At 35.3% G+C, this 16,706-nt stretch overlaps 2 protein-coding genes and 1 pseudogene across 2 annotated transcripts; 2 read left to right on the top strand and 1 right to left on the bottom strand.

Annotated features, from left to right (window-relative positions):
• The first annotated feature begins 2,486 nt into the window (after nt 1–2,486).
• Nucleotides 2,487–6,058, top strand: LOC116137653. The gene is made up of 6 exons (XM_031423337.1): nt 2,487–3,098; nt 3,747–3,858; nt 3,980–4,151; nt 4,242–4,429; nt 4,750–4,890; nt 5,413–6,058. Exons 1-5 carry the CDS (start codon nt 2,623–2,625, stop codon nt 4,873–4,875), a joined length of 1,074 nt encoding a protein of 357 aa, XP_031279197.1. The 5' UTR covers nt 2,487–2,622; the 3' UTR covers nt 4,876–4,890; nt 5,413–6,058.
• A 269-nt stretch (nt 6,059–6,327) lies between these two features.
• LOC116137652 lies at nt 6,328–8,007 on the bottom strand. Its single transcript, XM_031423336.1, has 5 exons — nt 7,582–8,007; nt 7,388–7,499; nt 6,787–6,868; nt 6,610–6,661; nt 6,328–6,496 (listed from the first exon to the last, which is right to left on the bottom strand). Exons 1-5 carry the CDS (start codon nt 7,990–7,992, stop codon nt 6,344–6,346), a joined length of 810 nt encoding a protein of 269 aa, XP_031279196.1. The 5' UTR covers nt 7,993–8,007; the 3' UTR covers nt 6,328–6,343.
• A 1,041-nt stretch (nt 8,008–9,048) lies between these two features.
• LOC116137615 lies at nt 9,049–12,906 on the top strand (annotated as a pseudogene).
• Nucleotides 12,907–16,706: the final 3,800 nt, after the last annotated feature.

Raw genomic sequence — 16,706 nt, 5'->3', positions numbered from 1 at the left:
TTAACTAAGGCATTTATAACACGGCCCAAAATAAGCCTTGCTTATTGGTATCTAAGCAAATTTTCCTGTTGCTTTTACAGAACTTCCCTCTTATACATAAACCGTCACCCATTAATATACTAAACGACACGAATAATTAATCAATCATGAGGCATGTACAGATAAAACGCCAGTTTAACATGTATTGATTGGGTGGACGTTCATATCTTTGGTATAAAAAAATTATTATTATAAGATTAAAAGGAATTTGAAAACCTAAAAAGATCTTAAGCTTTTGATCCACATTTCAACAATAAAATGGAAATGGTGTCATTAGACATTTGGTAGGTTAATGGAATGCATTGACATTGAGTTGAAATTTACAAAGGATGACAAAAGGGATTCTCAGCCGTTGGATAAACGGGGCCTCACATCTCATCTGCCAGTCCCCAACAACATTCTACAGTTGTTGACCCACCCGGCCACCCCCCACTATCATCATCCAACGGTTCAAAGTCAAATACAAGAAACCGTTTTTAATTGACCATTTTACCTCTCATCTCAGCCCCACACTGGTAAAATCAAAGGAAAGCCAGTGATGGGTAATAACGTAATTCAACCCACCACTTTTGACCTTTAAGTCTTTCACTGTGCTAAAGACAAGACGGTTCCATTTCCGTTCACCTCTTTATCTTTTTCTGAAGCGTGGCTTTATCCCTCCATTCCCATTCTCTCCTTAACGCTTTAACATCGCTTCATTTACCCTCTTACCCCTCAACCTCTGAACTAAGCTTCCCACCATCAAAGGCCACAATCGTAAAAAATATTTGATATAAAAAGAAAAGAAGTTTATTGGCCCCTGGGGTTTGTGTAAGTAGCAATAAAGTTCAATAAAATTTGAATGGAATACTTGGGGCTTTATTATAATATATTATTAGTTAGCAGCTGTTTAAAGAAATACCCTTAGATATTAATATTATATTTTTTTCTTATAATTACCAAAATGGCTCTAGATTTGTAACAAAATTTTAAGTTAAAAATAGTTTTTTTTTTAATTATAATTCTGTTAATATTTTAATATCATTTTACATAACATAAAATTAAGAGTATTTTATACTTGAAAAATGTTATAGACACCGACGTTTTGCACCGAATTTTTACACCGAACGACACATCCACTGAATTAGACGAGCCACGTATCACATTAATAAATTAACAAATATTCCGTGAATGAAAGGTCGTCCATCAAATATGGACGACCGTCCATTGTTATTGGACGACCGTTTATTTGAAATGGACTCACGGCCGTCCACCTAGAATGGACGCCCGTTCATAGTTTAAATTAAAAAAATTTGGTCTAAATTGTTTATGGATGCCCGTCCTCTTATGAAGATGACTGTCTATAGTTATGGACTCCTGTCTATATATTATGGATGGGAGTCCTTTTGCTAGGATGGGCGTTTATATAATTTCAGATAAAATATTATTTTTAAAGTATAAAATTTGTAGATGAAATAAAAGAAAAAAATTTTAATTTTAAGTATGGACGCTAGTCCATTCACAATTTTTTTTTAATTTTCAATTTTTTTTTTCATTTATAAAGAAAAGGCAAGAGAGAAGTAAAAACTGGCGTCCATTCTCAATTTTTTTTTTTTAATTTTCAATTTTTTTTTTCATTTATAAACAAAATGCAAGAGAGAAATGAAACTTGTTTTGGGAGGCCTAAATTATTAAACATTCTAATTGAAAATTTTAAAGAAAATTTGTTATTAAACTAAAATTTGGGCCTCCCAAATTGAATGTAATTTTTTTTAAATTAAACAATTGACAGACGTCCATATAAAAGGGACGTCTGTCCATTGAATGTAATTTTTTTTTAAAATACTTTGGACGGATGTCCATCTATGGACGTCTGTCCATATTAAATAGATACCCGTCCATATAAGATAGACGGGCGTCTATTATTTTTCTTTTAAAATTTTTTAGACGAACATCCATCTCTCATCTATAGTAAATGAACACCCGTTCATAAAATATGAATGAGAGTCCATTAAATATGGGCAGACGTCCATAAATGTTGGACGACCGTTCATTCATAAAAGACTCTAGTGTGGTCGCGTCTGACTAGTTATCATGTCCTTCATATAAAAATTCGGTGTCTGTAGCATTACTCTTTATACTTTTATGAAAAAATAAAAATAGTAGGTAATTTGATAAAGTTTCAAGTGTTACTTTGACATTTTACTAGATCTCATTGTACTTATACAAAACCTTAGGGACTAAAATGTATTTAACTCAAAAAGAAGGTGATGTCGATGTATTTAACCCTCCACCTCAGCACCCAAACGGTGAGGGTAAAACCGCCTTTCGGTCCTGAAATTTAAATTTCGCAAATGTAAAGGGCACTTCGGTCATTTAAAGTAATATAAAGAGAGAGAAAGAGTGTGTGAGAGAGAGAGATAGAGATAGCAGAGAGAGTGAGAGAGAAAGAGATTTAGAGGGAGAGAGTGAGAGATTTAGAGAGAGAGAGAGAAGAGAGAAACGTTTATGTATTCTGTGTGAGTGAGTCAGTTTATTCAGTTAAATATTTTTATGTAGAAGAGATAAGAAAAGAAAAAAAAAAAAAAACAGTTTTAACTGACAATGATAACGGACCAGGAGATAGCTAAAGGTGTGGAGACACTGCTCCGACAGTCCGACCCCAACGCCGTCACTTCCTTAAACTGTATCGTGCAGCAGCTGGAGGCTAAGCTAGGTTTAGACTTGTCGCACAAAGCCGGGTTCATCAGAGACCAGATCAGCCTCCTCCTCCGGGCTCACCCGACAACGCAAGTAGTAACCACCCAACAACTTCAACCACAACAGCAACAAACTTTGTCGAAAGACCATTTTGCCCTTCCACATCACCCCCAATTCTCTCTACCGCCACAGCAATTTTCTCCCCATTTTGCCCTCCACCCTCACCACCACCCCCAGCTCCCTCAGGAGCTCAACTTTCACCAGCCTCACCCATCCCCTTCCCCGGCTCCTCCGCAGCAGACGCAGCAGCTCCGGCCGCATTCCAATGTCGTGAAACCTGAGGGGTTTTCCCAAATTCCGGCTGAAGTTCCTAAAGAAAGGTTCGGAATTTTTTTTTTTTTTTTTTTCCAGTCTGGTTACTTGTCTTTCTGTTTTCTCAGAAATTGTTGTTTTTTTTAGGGTTTGAGTGTTGTCAATTTCAGGGTAGTTCTGTAATTGCATTTGTGTCTAAAGATTTTTTCAAAAAAAAAAAATTAGGGTTTTTTTTTTTAAAGGATAGTCTTTTTTTTTTTTATGCTTTACTTTACTTTTGTTTTCTTTCTTTTTTGGTGTAAAAATTGATTCTTTTGAGCAGAATTGTTGTTTTTGATGTTGAAAGACTGTGTTTCTTGTGCAATATGTAATTGGGTTGCATTGAAGTTAGTATTTTAATGAATAATTGACCATTGATAGTTCCCATATAATGCTAAAACAGTTTTTAACTTTATTCATACTTCGATCTGAGGCTTGAATGATTAGTTAGAACAAGACAAGAGTCATTAGACCCGCCGGAAGAAGAATCAGAGACTATTGCATTATTTTTGGGGAAGTTTCAGTTTCTCGCCACCAAACTTGACACGTGACTCACGTCATAAGAATTAAGATTTAACCTTGTTTAGTTTTTGTTATTATTAAGTTTATTTGGATCTTAGTGTTTTAGCTTAGTCATTCGTGTAAAAATGATTTTGGGTGTTGTGATTTTACTGCAGTGCCCCTGTTGGAGCCAAAAGAAGAGGTGGGCCAGGTGGCTTGAACAAAGTTTGTGGTGTTTCACCTGAGCTTCAGGCCATTGTTGGTGAGCCAGCTTTGCCGAGGACTGAGGTTGTTATTTCTTGATCAATCAAGTTCAATACATTACAAGACAGCATTTAGTTAGATGGTTAATGTTGTAAAAGTATTTTTGTGTTCGGATTTTTGAGATTTCTGCTTTTCCTTGATTTAGATTGTGAAGCAGTTGTGGGCATACATAAGGAAGAACAACCTCCAAGACCCGAGTAACAAGAGAAAGATCATTTGTGATGACGCGTTGCGTGTGGTTTTTGAGACTGACTGCACTGACATGTTCAAGATGAATAAGTTACTTGCTAAACATATAATTGCGCTTGAACCCACAAGTACGTAATGTGGCATTTTGTGTAACTATTTTTTGTTATATAATGACCTTGACCAAGTCATTTTTTCTCTCCCCTTATAACTTCCCACAGAGGAGGCTAGTCAAGCTAAACGGTTCAAGGTAGACACTCAGTCCACAACTGAAAGTACTGAATCTGTTCCATCTCCTGTAATAATATCTGAAGCACTGGCCAAGTTTTTTGGTACTGGAGGAAGGGAGATGCTTCAAGCAGAAGCAAGCAAACGTGTCTGGGAGTACATAAAGGTTAACCAACTTGAGGTGGGTGTCTGGGCCACAAGTTATTTGTTATTCTTGTAATCTTGAAATTTTTACTACTTGTTTATTTACGGTTTAGCCAGCTTGAATTAGCTTGTCTATAAGTCTGTATGAATGTGTGTGCTTTATGTTGTTGAACTTGACTTGAGTTCTCTCCATATCTTCATTTCATGATTGCAAGTTTTGTAATCGTGTATAGTTTAGTTGTTTCTTCTTCATTTTCTTTTTGTGTTTTGCAGTGCAATTTTTTGGTAGATTACCATATCTAAAGTAATAAATTTCTTTGGCATTAACTTTTAGTTGTTTTGCTTGTGTTCTTTTAGGATCCTCTAAATTCAATGGTGATACTATGTGATGCAAATCTGCGTGAGCTTCTTGGATGTGAGAGCATCTCAGCATTGGGGATAAATGAGATGTTAGCACGCAAGCACTTTTTCAGGCAGTCATGATTGACTTTTTGACTGGTTCGTATAAACTCAATATATTTGCTCCCTTGAATTAATACATACTTCAGTTTCATTGGTGTGTTACATCAAACATTTGAGAGTTGGCAAGTTTCAAAAATAATTCAGATTGAGTTTTAGGTGATACTGTACTTCTTTTCATGTAGTTTGATCAACTTCACAATTGGATATCAATATTAATCTTTCCATTGTTAATTTAGCAATATGCCATCATTTTAACTCAGGTTTATTCTGCTGGCTGGACTAAATTATTGTATCTACTTGTCTCTTTGGTGATATTGATTGATGGAGTTTTTGTTGTTTCTTTGGGCAAGTTTGTTGTTCTAGGAGCCTTACTACACTTATGTGTGTGTGTTTCTGGAAATAAAGAAAAAGCATGACGTGTGTATGTTTTATCATTTGTTCTGCCTTCATCCTACCTTTTTGGGTTTGTTGTATAATCTGCCTTGCTTGTGTGTGCATTTATTTTGATTTTCTTGTGCTCTGATTGTTACTTGAATATTTCTTGTCTTATTTTTGTAGGTGCATGGGACCTTGTCATCCTGTCACTTCTGATGGTAGAACAGATAGTGAAGACTTTTCTTTTTCTCCTTTGTGCATTGACATGGTTAGATAAATGATGTTTTACACTACTTGTTTATTTGTGATTAGAATGAGACTGTACCACGGGCAATGGTGAGGATATGTTGTAGTTAAGCTGTTGCCCTTGGGTTTAGGTTTCCATGCTAACCTAAAAATATAGACTGAACGAAACCAGATTGTAATGATAAAATCCTTGTTATCTTTTCGGAAGTAGCAATCCGAGTATCTCATTGCTTGGTTAAGTCCATGCTGCAGTTTGCATTTCCAACATTGCCCCCAGCCAATGAACCTCAAAAGAATTTAGACTAACATAGGATAACATTCTTAGTAACAGTCAAATTAAGTTATTGATTCTCTGAGCAAAGCAGGTATATAGGTCAGCGTCGAACGCAACCATGGAAGCTGCAAAGGTGATTTGTGAGAGAGATTATTTAAAGTTTAAACTTATGAAGATGTTTGGTGAGCAGGTGCACTGTCTTTTTCCTAATCTCAACTTTTTTGTTGTTGACTTCTGAAGGCTATTTCGGTTGCAAGTAATCTTGTAATTGAAGTAAGAAACCTCTCTTGCTGATTTGTGCGATTATGACAAGCATGCATCATGCTGTTATGTATCTGCTTTTCTTCTTTCTGTTTATAGCGGTTGGTGGATTTTAGTATTTTTCTAATTGTAAGGTGCCCACTAAGATAGATTATTAAGCAAAAAACAAAAGAGGGACTGATAGTGTATCATATCATATGGGTTTATTCACTATCTTGGCTGTTTTGTTATTTGGTTAGTAATGGCTTTCAGAATCTTGAATTTTGACTCGCCACTTAGGTGAAATAGTACATGATAAGGAGAGCCATGATGGGGGAGACATTCCCTTGTGGCTTAATACAATCCAGGTTTTGAAAATAACAGAAGTACAGCCAAGAAGAATAGAAGGAACAATGATTTGTATAATAAAGCCTTTCGTTTCTGATCCTTTGTCATTGTATAGGAGCTCAGCTTGTCCACTACCATCATCACGTAGCTCATTATTTTCTGCTCAAAACAGAAGAAAATTGGATTCGGGATGTGATAATCCACAGATTATTAAAAGTCGACATCATCATCACAAGTCTGAAACTAGAAAGTAGTAAAAGTAAAAAGCTTACGATTCTGAAAGGCTCCATATGAAGGAGTGGTTCCATGAACATCTCCACGTTCCTGAATGTTTGACAAAAGGGTTAGTGTCAACAACTTTGGGTAAAAGTTCAAAGGATTTGCCGTTTTGGATGACTAAATGTTAACTGACTGATGTTAAATAAGTTGGAAATTTCATGCATCTGCACCTTATCACCACCCTGCCCTGGTAGATTTGGCAAACGTAGAAACTGAAACCCTTCCCCAATGGCACATGGTTCTTTCTCCATTCTGCGAAAATCGCAACAAAATGTATGAAAATTAACTTAGAACCGGTCAAGGAAGAAAACAAGTGTATTTCATTCGTTATTATGACATATTCTCATTGGTTGATTGCATAACAGTATGCCATGTTTTAAAACCTAGGGCTTTCACCGAAAACCTTAGAAATTGGGACGGTAATCAGTGAACAATTAAAGGTTGGGATGTTAGGGTTTTTGAAAAGGAAGGGCCGATGAGTGCAATGGTGGTGACAGAGGTGATTTCGAGTGAGTGAATTGATTGAAAATCGCAAAATTAAATCGAGCTGTTGTCGTCGATTGGCAAGGCAATCGAGGGAGGAGTGATATGGGTTTTGGTCAGGAGATTGAGGGGAGTGTTTTTGTGATGATGGGAAGTGTTGTCGTCACCGAAAACAGGTCTTGTTTGCTTTGGTTTGTTGATGCTAGTGGTGGTATTTAGGGTGTTTTTGCAAGATTTTAAACTTGTAGGAATTTATATTGTATGTTTAGAAGGTGAAGGTAAACAGACCTAGTCTCCATGCGACGCCAACGTTCATTCCATCATGCAAAGTTGGTTTCACTACGAACTCGATATTATTTCCCAAGCTTCTTATAAGATAACTGAAAAAATCTATCACTTGCTACAACATAAACCGAATTTAATCAGTAATTTACTTCAAATTAATCATGTAAATTTATTTTGTTAATTGAAAATGCGTGTACCTTCTTCCCTTGGAAGGGTTGGAAGAATGAAATGAAATTGCATACGCATCGACATTCCTCGCCAATTATATCAGATAACTCACAGATATTTTGGCTTTTGATTGCCGAGTAAAGCTTGAGGACTGTGTCTAAAGCTCGGTGATCTTCATGGTCTATTGATCCTGAGTCACTCTTGGCATCAAAAGACACCAGGGATAGTCCTCTGTGGCTTGAAGAAGAACTGGTTTTGATCACTGGTTGCCATGAAAATGGTGAAGAGAGTTTGACAACACAAGAAGACGTTGTATAAAGACTTGTGCTATGAACAGAAAATCTGTGGAAATTGTGACTCGTTTGAGAGGTGAATGGAAGGGAATTGAAGATTGTTTTACTGCAGTGGTTTATGGTGGAGGGGAAAGAGAGTAAACTCATTTTGAAGGTGAAAGAAATAATGAAAAATGAGGTTGGATCTCCATGGGAAAAAGAAGGAAGAGGATACTTTTATAAGAGAATGCCAAAGAAGGAAAGTGCCTACCATGAAAGAAAAGAATTGAAGCCATTGCAGAATCCATCACATTGCAAGTTAAGAATCTTCCATAAAAAGTTTCAAAACCACCTTGCGTGCATGAGAGTGAATGATCTCCATGGAAATAGGTTGATTGTTTTCCTCATGTATCTTTCTGTAAGAACTTCTTCCTAAATCCGAAAGAGAGTACTTGGGTTCTCCCAATGAATAAAAAGTGTATCATGCCTGAATCTAACTGGGGTTCGCGGTGGTGGAGGAACTGGCTCGGAAAAAAGAGGGATTCTAATTGTAAGATATCTATAAAACCGTCGTTGGAATTGAGATCTCATTTAAAGAAAAAGATATCAAGTTTAGAGTTTCTTTTTATAGATTATATAGAAGATCATGTTTGCAAGGACCATGATTGAGAATTGTTTGATCGTCTTAAAAGGCATAACATAATCAACTTACATTCCGGACTACTATTCGAAACCTCACGAAATATTAGATTTGTTATCTCATGTTTGCTTTTCGTGAAAAAATATGAACTCAAAGTGGATGATTTCTTCAAACAACAATGAGTTTTGTCAACTATTCAATAAAATAGGACCAAACTTAATTAGGATATTTTTACATAAAAACATATTCATCTAAACAGCAATATATTCATAATCGATAATACTACACTTATAAACCCTTCTCACTTTCTCTTACAAACGTGACGTATAAATTGGTAATTTATTAGCTCGTAATAGGTCCTGTCTTACAAAAGCGATGTATAAATTTGTAATTTGTTAACTCGCATTAGGCCCCACCTAACCAAACCTGAACTTATCGAACTATTACATCAGTGCTTATTAAAAACATTTATTAACCTATCTTTATTCACGTACAATTTGTTTTATTGACCAAAGAACGGTGTCGTTTCCAAAGGAGAGACAACACTCAAGTACCAAACGTTATTTTTACTAGAAACATATTAGCTCCTCTTGGTATCGAGTCTCCCGTCTCAGCCATCGGCATTATCCTCCGAATCAAAACTCAACGAGAGATCGTGATCGTCAATCAAGAAACAATGGCGGAAGATCTGGTGCTCGACACGGCGATCAGAGACTGGGTTCTAATTCCTTTATCAGTAGTGATGGTACTCATCGGCATCCTCCGCTACTTCGTCTCTAAACTCATGCGCTCCGCTCAAGTCCCCGATCCCAAAATCGTCAAAGAAGGGCAAGCCCTCTCTTAATTCAATTTTTCAATATGTCCTTTCTGTTTTATCAATTTTATTATTGTTTATTCTCTCTCTGTTTTTTTTTTTTTTTTTTTTTTAAACAGTCAGGTGATTCTTAGGGCGCGCAATTTACGTGTCGGCGCCAATTGCATCCCTGCCAAGTCGTTTCGTGCTCGTGGAGTTTATTTCAGTAACGAGGTTTGTTCGCTGTTTTGAATTTGAATAATTTAGTTCTCAGTTAGTTAGTTAATTCCGAGCAATTTTTGAAATTTAATTTCGGTTTAGAAGAGTTATTAGTTTCAAACTGAGAATTTCACAAATTATACCTGAGTTTGAGGTTATATCAGGCAGATATTAGTTTCGATTTTTAGATCACAAACGATAAGTGTGGTTATAAAATTGAGAATTTCATTGAGCTCAGCTGTAAGGCTGGCTTCTGATTAAAAGAAAAAAACAATTTTTTAACTGTCTTGGTTGTGAAATTCTCCCGTTATATCATAACATCTTGCAGTTTTGTTGCTTTTGTTGTTGATATGGGAATGTTTGTATGTTTGTTGTGTGGTGGTAGGAAAATGGGTTGTTGCATGTTCCAAAAGGGCAGGCTCAAAATCCGCAAGCCCAAATGTTTTCTGATCCCAATATGGCTATGGATATGATGAAGAAAAATCTGTCTATGATCATACCCCAGGTGAGTAATCAAATAGCTTATTGACGTTTTATGGTTTCTTTGCTATGATGGGATACTGACAGTCCTGTTTGTTATCTTTGTGCCGGCCAGACACTAACTTTTGCTTGGGTCAACTTTTTCTTCTCTGGGTTTGTTGCAGGTATGGTTCTCTATCTTGGTCTTGTGGTGTTTTTGTGACTTGTTTAATTTTTTTGGTTGAGATGATAGTAGAATGTAGTAGCCTTTTTCTGTTTCCTAGAATTTGGTTGATTATGTGCCCTATACGATATCTCTGTGTTTCACTTTAGATATTTACTATTTTGGTAATGTTGCTTTATGTTATCTTGTAATATGTATCTGATGCTTCTTTTTATTCTTGTATATACTCAGAGGTTCAGGTCAATGTTACAGAATGGGATTGACTTGAGCACTGTTGATGTTAGCTTTGTCAGTAGTCAATCATGGTAATTTTCTGATGTTGGCAACAAGAAGTTAATTCATGAATGCCTTTTTCCATTTTGATCTGAGTCCGTGTTAGTTGCTTGGGAACCTATATGTTGATTGAATTTAATTATTGAAAACTTGTTTATTTTTATTTCAGGTATTTCCTCAATTTGTTTGGATTAAGGGGTTTGTTTAGCCTCATTCTCGGAGAAGAAAATGGTTAGTATTGATTCTTTGTTTTAAACTTTGTGTTGTTATTTTGCTTTAACTTGGATCTGCATGTTGATTTTCTTCTTGCAATGTTTTTTAGGCTCAGCAACAATTTAGTTACTGTTGAATATTACAAACTTACAGTTTTATGCTCTTAATGCAGCAACTGATGATACACAGCGAATGATGCAAATAAGTGGGTTTGGTTTTGATCCCTCAAAGGTACAACTTTAAGTGGTTCATTATTGAGTTTCTTTTAAGGCTTAGTATGGTTTACCCTTTTTTTGTTGTCTAATGTCATATATCTCTCTATTTTGCTCATCTTCAATCTGTGCACTTAAGTTTGATGTCTTGACTTATTTTTTGTGGACAAATAATCTTTTAATAATTAGTTGTTTTTCAAGAAAATACATGGGCGGGACTTAACATTCTTGGGCTTTTCCATGCATATAACTTTAGTGTAGTGTAAAGGTAGTAGTATACCCTCTACAAACAGAAGAGATCAACTATGCAAGAAATAATTGGTTACATGCTAGTTTAGAGCTGAATGGCTGTTGATGATATTAACTTTGTTAGGTTTTATTTGAGAGGATTCTTTGTAATAGAGCAAGTCTTTTCAGAATGATGCCCTAGGGCATTGAGTATTAGTATAAACCTGTGGAATATTGCAGCAAGTGGTATGTACTTCTCTATGGAGAAGTTTTCAATCACTGAAGGGGCTGGTTTCTGCTGTCTTTGCAATTTTCTACTTCAGCTTATGCAAGAACTTAATGCCATATCATAAGTTGTTAATGGTATTGCTGAGACTGATTTACAAGCTCTTGTTCCACTTATTCTCAACACTGGAATTGATGTAGGGTATCAAATGCTGTTCTATTTTTTTACTTTTGTTTGGTTGTGCCCCAATCACTGTCAACTGATGAGACAAACAATTAATGTGGGTCGGTTGCCTTTTGTTAGTCAACTATAGTGTTTTATGATGTTTTCCTTCCCCTGGGCACCTCATAACAGTTTTCTTGTTTCAGGTAGTACAGTTAGCAAAATAATTTATTTAAGATTATATTGAGGCAGGGCTTCTTTTATTGAAATGGGTTTTCTGTTCTGTCTTACAATTGTAGTAGTCATGAAGCATAGAAGTTCCTTTTTATGTGTAGCAGGCCATTAATAAGACCATGCCAACTAAGCATTTGACTCTATAATATCAACTTTTTTGGGGAAGCATTTGCCATGAACATGAGCTCCAAGTGTAGGGAGATGCTGGGAAAGATGAGGCCTTATATAGGAAAAGTGACTCTCTGAGGAGGAAATTTATGCTCTTGACTGTTCAGGCAGACATCACAGGCCTCTTAGCCAAGGAGATGGGGAGGTAGAGATATAGAGGTCTACTATCGATCAGTGAATACAGGCTTGCTGATTAAGTTGTTTGGTGTTTAAAGTGCATGTCGTTTAAATATAAGCGAATATTGTAAAAAGGAGGCATAGAGAAATAGAATTGACATTATTTAGTGGGTTCATTAGAAGCTGAATCGTTTACTCTCTCTTGCACATGTACGTGCATAGTAACACATGCACACACAAAAGCACTTGGACATACATGCATTCACTAGGATAGTTGTCTCTATTTTCTAACTGTATAAAAGACACTGACTTTATGTCATATTGTAATTGCCTAGCTATGGCCATAACTCCTGTGCCTGCCTGGTGAACAAGATGGTTTGCTTCTTACCAACTAATCATAGCTTATCCTTTATCATGTGTTCAACATGATCGCTTAAGAATTTCTTCATGCTTTGGAATTTTAATGTTCTGTTGTATCTTAATGGGGTCTCTGCTGATACTTTTCCATAGTTGTGACTGATATTCTCCTGTTTTTATTTGATTGGATAATACTCTGGAAATTAGGCATTGGACAGATGTGATTGCAACGTTCTTTTAGAGGGGAAATCAATTGTGGGATGATTAGGCATGGATCTGTTTTTTATAAATTACATTGAACTTAGATACGTTGGATGGGAATATTGATTAGCATTGCCTTGATTGTCATGGTATTTTGAGCACATAACAAAAAGAAACTTGAATTTGAGAACTGTTTTGTCAGCTTATTTCATAGAATTATCTGCAAGTTGTTATTCTGCACCATGAATATCTCCTGAACCATGGGGTTTTTTTTCCCCTTGTCAGAGCTTGGGTGCCGAGAAAGACAGTCTCGACATCGCTCAGCATGAATGGGCCCTACCGAAATTTGAGCAGCGTGCTTAAACATTATTGAGAAATTTAGATGAACAGTCCTGAGTGGTCCTCAAATGATTTATAAACTTTTAACTGACTGGGTTGTGAAATTCTCCCATTTGACTACAACATCTTGCAGCTTTGTTGTTGTTGTTGATATGGGAATGTTTGTATGTTTGTTGTGTGGTGGTAGGAAAATGGGTTATTGCATGTTCCAAAAGAGCAGGCTCAAAATCCGCAAGCACAAATGTTTTCTGATCCCTATATGGCAATGGATATGATGAAGAAAAATCTGTCCATGATCATACCCCAGGCGAGTAATCAAATAGCTTATCGACGTTTTTATGGTTTCTTTGCTATGGTGGGATACTGACTGTTCTGTTTGTTATCCTTGTGCCTGCCAAACACTTAACTTTTGCTTCGATCAACTTTTTCTTCTTTGGGTTTGTTGCAGGTAAGGTTCTCTATCTTGGTTACTAATTGAGGTTAAGAAAGTCATTCAACAAGATAGATTAACCACTATATGACATCAGAAAAAGGAGGGCATTTGTGTAAGAGGTTTTTATTATATTAGGGGCGCCATGGATTATATAATGTTTTATTATAGGAGATGTTATATTAACGGAAAGATAAACCACTTTGAAGATTATTATGAATGTTTAGGAACGTGTTTGGTTGGTTCGAATAAATTGGTGAATAATATGTTTGGTTGGGAGGATAAATTGATGGGTATATTATATTTATTATTAAATTGCCATTCTTTTTAAATACAATAAAACTTTTCTATAGTGATATTTTATATATATATGAATAAACTCTACATAGTCATAAAAAATTTTAGTCGAAATTTGGGATAGTTATAAGTAAGAATAAACTCTACATTGTAACAAGTTATAATTTTTCTAATTCCCGCCTTAAGAAATGTTGCCTCTATATAGTAATAATTATTTGTATATTAAAAAAAAAAAAACTGTTATATAAAACTAAATGTTTAAAATGAAATAAAATATTTATTTAAAATTATTTAGGATAATGATTTATGCTTTAGAGTTGTTATCATATTTTTTACCTAACGAGTACGCAATAGCTCGTTATCATGGATACTTTCTTATTGAAGCGAAAATATTTTTAGTTTCTCAAGCATGTTTAGAGTTTCATGGTACAAGACTTTTTGTATTTTCGTACTATTATCCTTAGGATTTTTCCTTTCTCTTCTTGTCTGATTGCAACAATGATTTCTCCTTTGAATAATTGAAGAAGACATTAATATTAATTCGATTAGTGTAGTGAAATTGTCGAATTTGATCACTCAATTCTATAGTGACTCTTTTATTCTCATCCACTTCATTGTAACTTACAATTCATTGACATTAGTGGTCCTAATTTTGCAGCACTTAAAACCATTGACAATTGTCTGTGGCTTCATATCAATTGACTACGTATCAGTTGCATTTACATTTCTATCAATAACACTTATTTTTGTTGGTTCTAAGAAACGATCTTTTATCCGTTTCAAAAATAGATAATTGAAGCGCTGAATTGAAATCCTAATATTACTAAAATATGAATTGAAATCCTAATACTGTACTACTAAAACATGAATTATAAAATAACAAATCAAAACTATAATTTTTGTAACTACACCTCTATTAAGTTATAACCTTCTTATAGTAATAAAATTAATTAGTCTCATCATTATGACTATAGAGAGATTTTATTGTATTAATATAATATTATTTTTTATTATTATTTTTTGAATCTTTTTTTTTAACCTCTTACATTTGGAATTTTGTTAAAACACCTCGACCATATAAAACTTTAATTTATAATCCACCTACCCATCCCAAGCCACTGCCGATAGCTAGCCACCACTGATAGTTAATAGAATGACGCATGATTGGACGTATATGGTCGATAAAGCCATTTCCTACCATGGATTACAAATCCGTGGCCGTTTCACGGCTAGATTCGTGGCCATTTTACGATCAAAGATGTGACCATGAAACTGCGATCATTTCACGACCAAATCTGTGGCCATTTCGTAGCTTATATTTAATCAAATCTAGTTGTTTCCAGACATGGATCTATCGAAAAAGGCCTAACCTGTGCACGATCGTCCAGATCTCACCGATCGTGCACGATTACGATGATTGACGTCAGCGGCCAGCGACAGTAATGGTTGGCAGGTGGTCTTGGGTGATTTGAGGTATTTTGTTAACTTTTAAACTTTTTTGTGGTTGTGGCGTTTTAACTAATTGTTCAAACGTAGAGCGTTGAACTAATTGTTATTTGATAACATTTGAGAGCAATTGTGTTCGAAATGGTATTTAATTAAGGGCAAAATAGATATAAAAATCAGATTATTCGGTAGTCTTTTAATAACACCCTTGGGGGAGGGTATTAGATTATCTCTTAAATTATCAACAATAAACACTATTATAATAAAAGATATCTGTAATATTTTATTATTTATAAATCAAATACTGGAATCTTACAAAATAAATGAAAATTAGTCATGTTATCTTGTATGTCTCTAATCCAAATGTACCAATAACGGTAAAATTGAAATAAAAATAGGACTAATTCGAAAGCATCTAGAGGTGGGGTTCGTCTTTTGCAAAGGGGGCGATTTTCTAAGTAGGGGTGGGATAAACCGGTTAACCGAATCTGTTATCTAAACCGAAAACCGAACCAGTTTTTCGATTTGGAGAAAATCCAAATTGAAAACCGGATCGATTTCGATTAAAAACCGAATGTAAACCGAACTGAATTTTCGATTTGATTACTGGTTAACCGATTTTCAAATTATCCTTTGATCCTTAAAATTCTTCAATGTTTTATTTAAGTCCCTAAATTCAAATATTTATTATTTTATATATAATTTTATACTACGTTGCTCTTTTATTTTGTATTATTGTTGTATTTTTTGTATGAAAAATACATTAAATTACTTATTTGCAGACATTGAATCCAGAATATGAAATAAAAACATAAAGAATTCAATTACACATTAAAACATAGTTAATTTTTAACATAAAATGTCTTCAAATCACAGAGTTCAACTTATCACTAAACTAATTGATTTAAATCCACACAATTAAGAAAATGACAATAAAAACAATAAAAATTGTCTTCAAATCACACTATCCCAGAGTTCAACTTGTTGCTACCAAATTAAAACATTTTCAAATATATATTCTTTCTCCAATCTAACAAATCCACACAAATAAACATTAAAATAGCAAATTTTGAACACGAACTGTCTTCAAATCACAGAGTTCAACTTATCGCTATCAAATTAAAACATTTTCAAATAAATATTCTTTCTCTAATCTAACAAATCCACACAAATAAACAATTAAAACATAGTTAATTTTGAACACAAACTGTCTTCAAATCACAATGTTCAACAAAACAAAGAAAGTTCTAATCAAGAGTCTGCTCAATGCTCACGGTGGGTCTGCTCACGCCTCATGGTGGAGTCTCTTCAGGGTGGGTCTGCTCAAGCCTCACAGTGGGTCTGCTCACGCCTCACGGTGGAGTCTCTTCAAGGTGGGTCTACTCAAGCCTCACGGTGGAGTCTACTCACGGTGGCTTGACTGGAGAGTGATCTGTGGACTGTGAACGTGAAGCTCGCCAGATCGGAGCTTGGAGAGAAGAGTCTGCTCACGGTGGGACAATGGCGTGAGTGCTTGACTGGAGAGTGGAGTTTGCTGGAGTGTTAGATGCTAGCGAACGACTAACGTAGCTCACGGTGTGGATGAAGTAGCTCACGGTGACTGGACAGTGGATGGAGTCAGCTCTGCTCAATAGCTCACGGTGGGAAACTGACGAACTGTGGATGGAGTGGACTGTGGATGAAG

The sequence above is a fragment of the Pistacia vera genome, unplaced genomic scaffold (assembly GCF_008641045.1).
Source record: "Pistacia vera cultivar Batoury unplaced genomic scaffold, PisVer_v2 Contig331, whole genome shotgun sequence".
Lineage (NCBI taxonomy): Eukaryota > Viridiplantae > Streptophyta > Magnoliopsida > Sapindales > Anacardiaceae > Pistacia > Pistacia vera.
The sequence above is the reverse complement of the archived record's forward strand: the minus strand, read 5'-3'. Positions and strand labels throughout refer to the sequence as shown.

Coding starts and splice junctions, on each gene's coding strand:
- LOC116137653 (XM_031423337.1), top strand. CDS start 2,623: ATGATAACGGACCAGGAGATAGCTAAAGGTGTGGAGACACTGCTCCGA. Junction 3,099..3,746: donor GCTGAAGTTCCTAAAGAAAG/GTTCGGAATTTT, acceptor ATTTTACTGCAG/TGCCCCTGTTGGAGCCAAAA. Junction 3,859..3,979: donor CAGCTTTGCCGAGGACTGAG/GTTGTTATTTCT, acceptor TCCTTGATTTAG/ATTGTGAAGCAGTTGTGGGC.
- LOC116137652 (XM_031423336.1), bottom strand. CDS start 7,992: ATGAGTTTACTCTCTTTCCCCTCCACCATAAACCACTGCAGTAAAACA. Junction 7,500..7,581: donor AACCCTTCCAAGGGAAGAAG/GTACACGCATTT, acceptor TTTATGTTGTAG/CAAGTGATAGATTTTTTCAG. Junction 6,497..6,609: donor ATATGGAGCCTTTCAGAATC/GTAAGCTTTTTA, acceptor TGTTTTGAGCAG/AAAATAATGAGCTACGTGAT.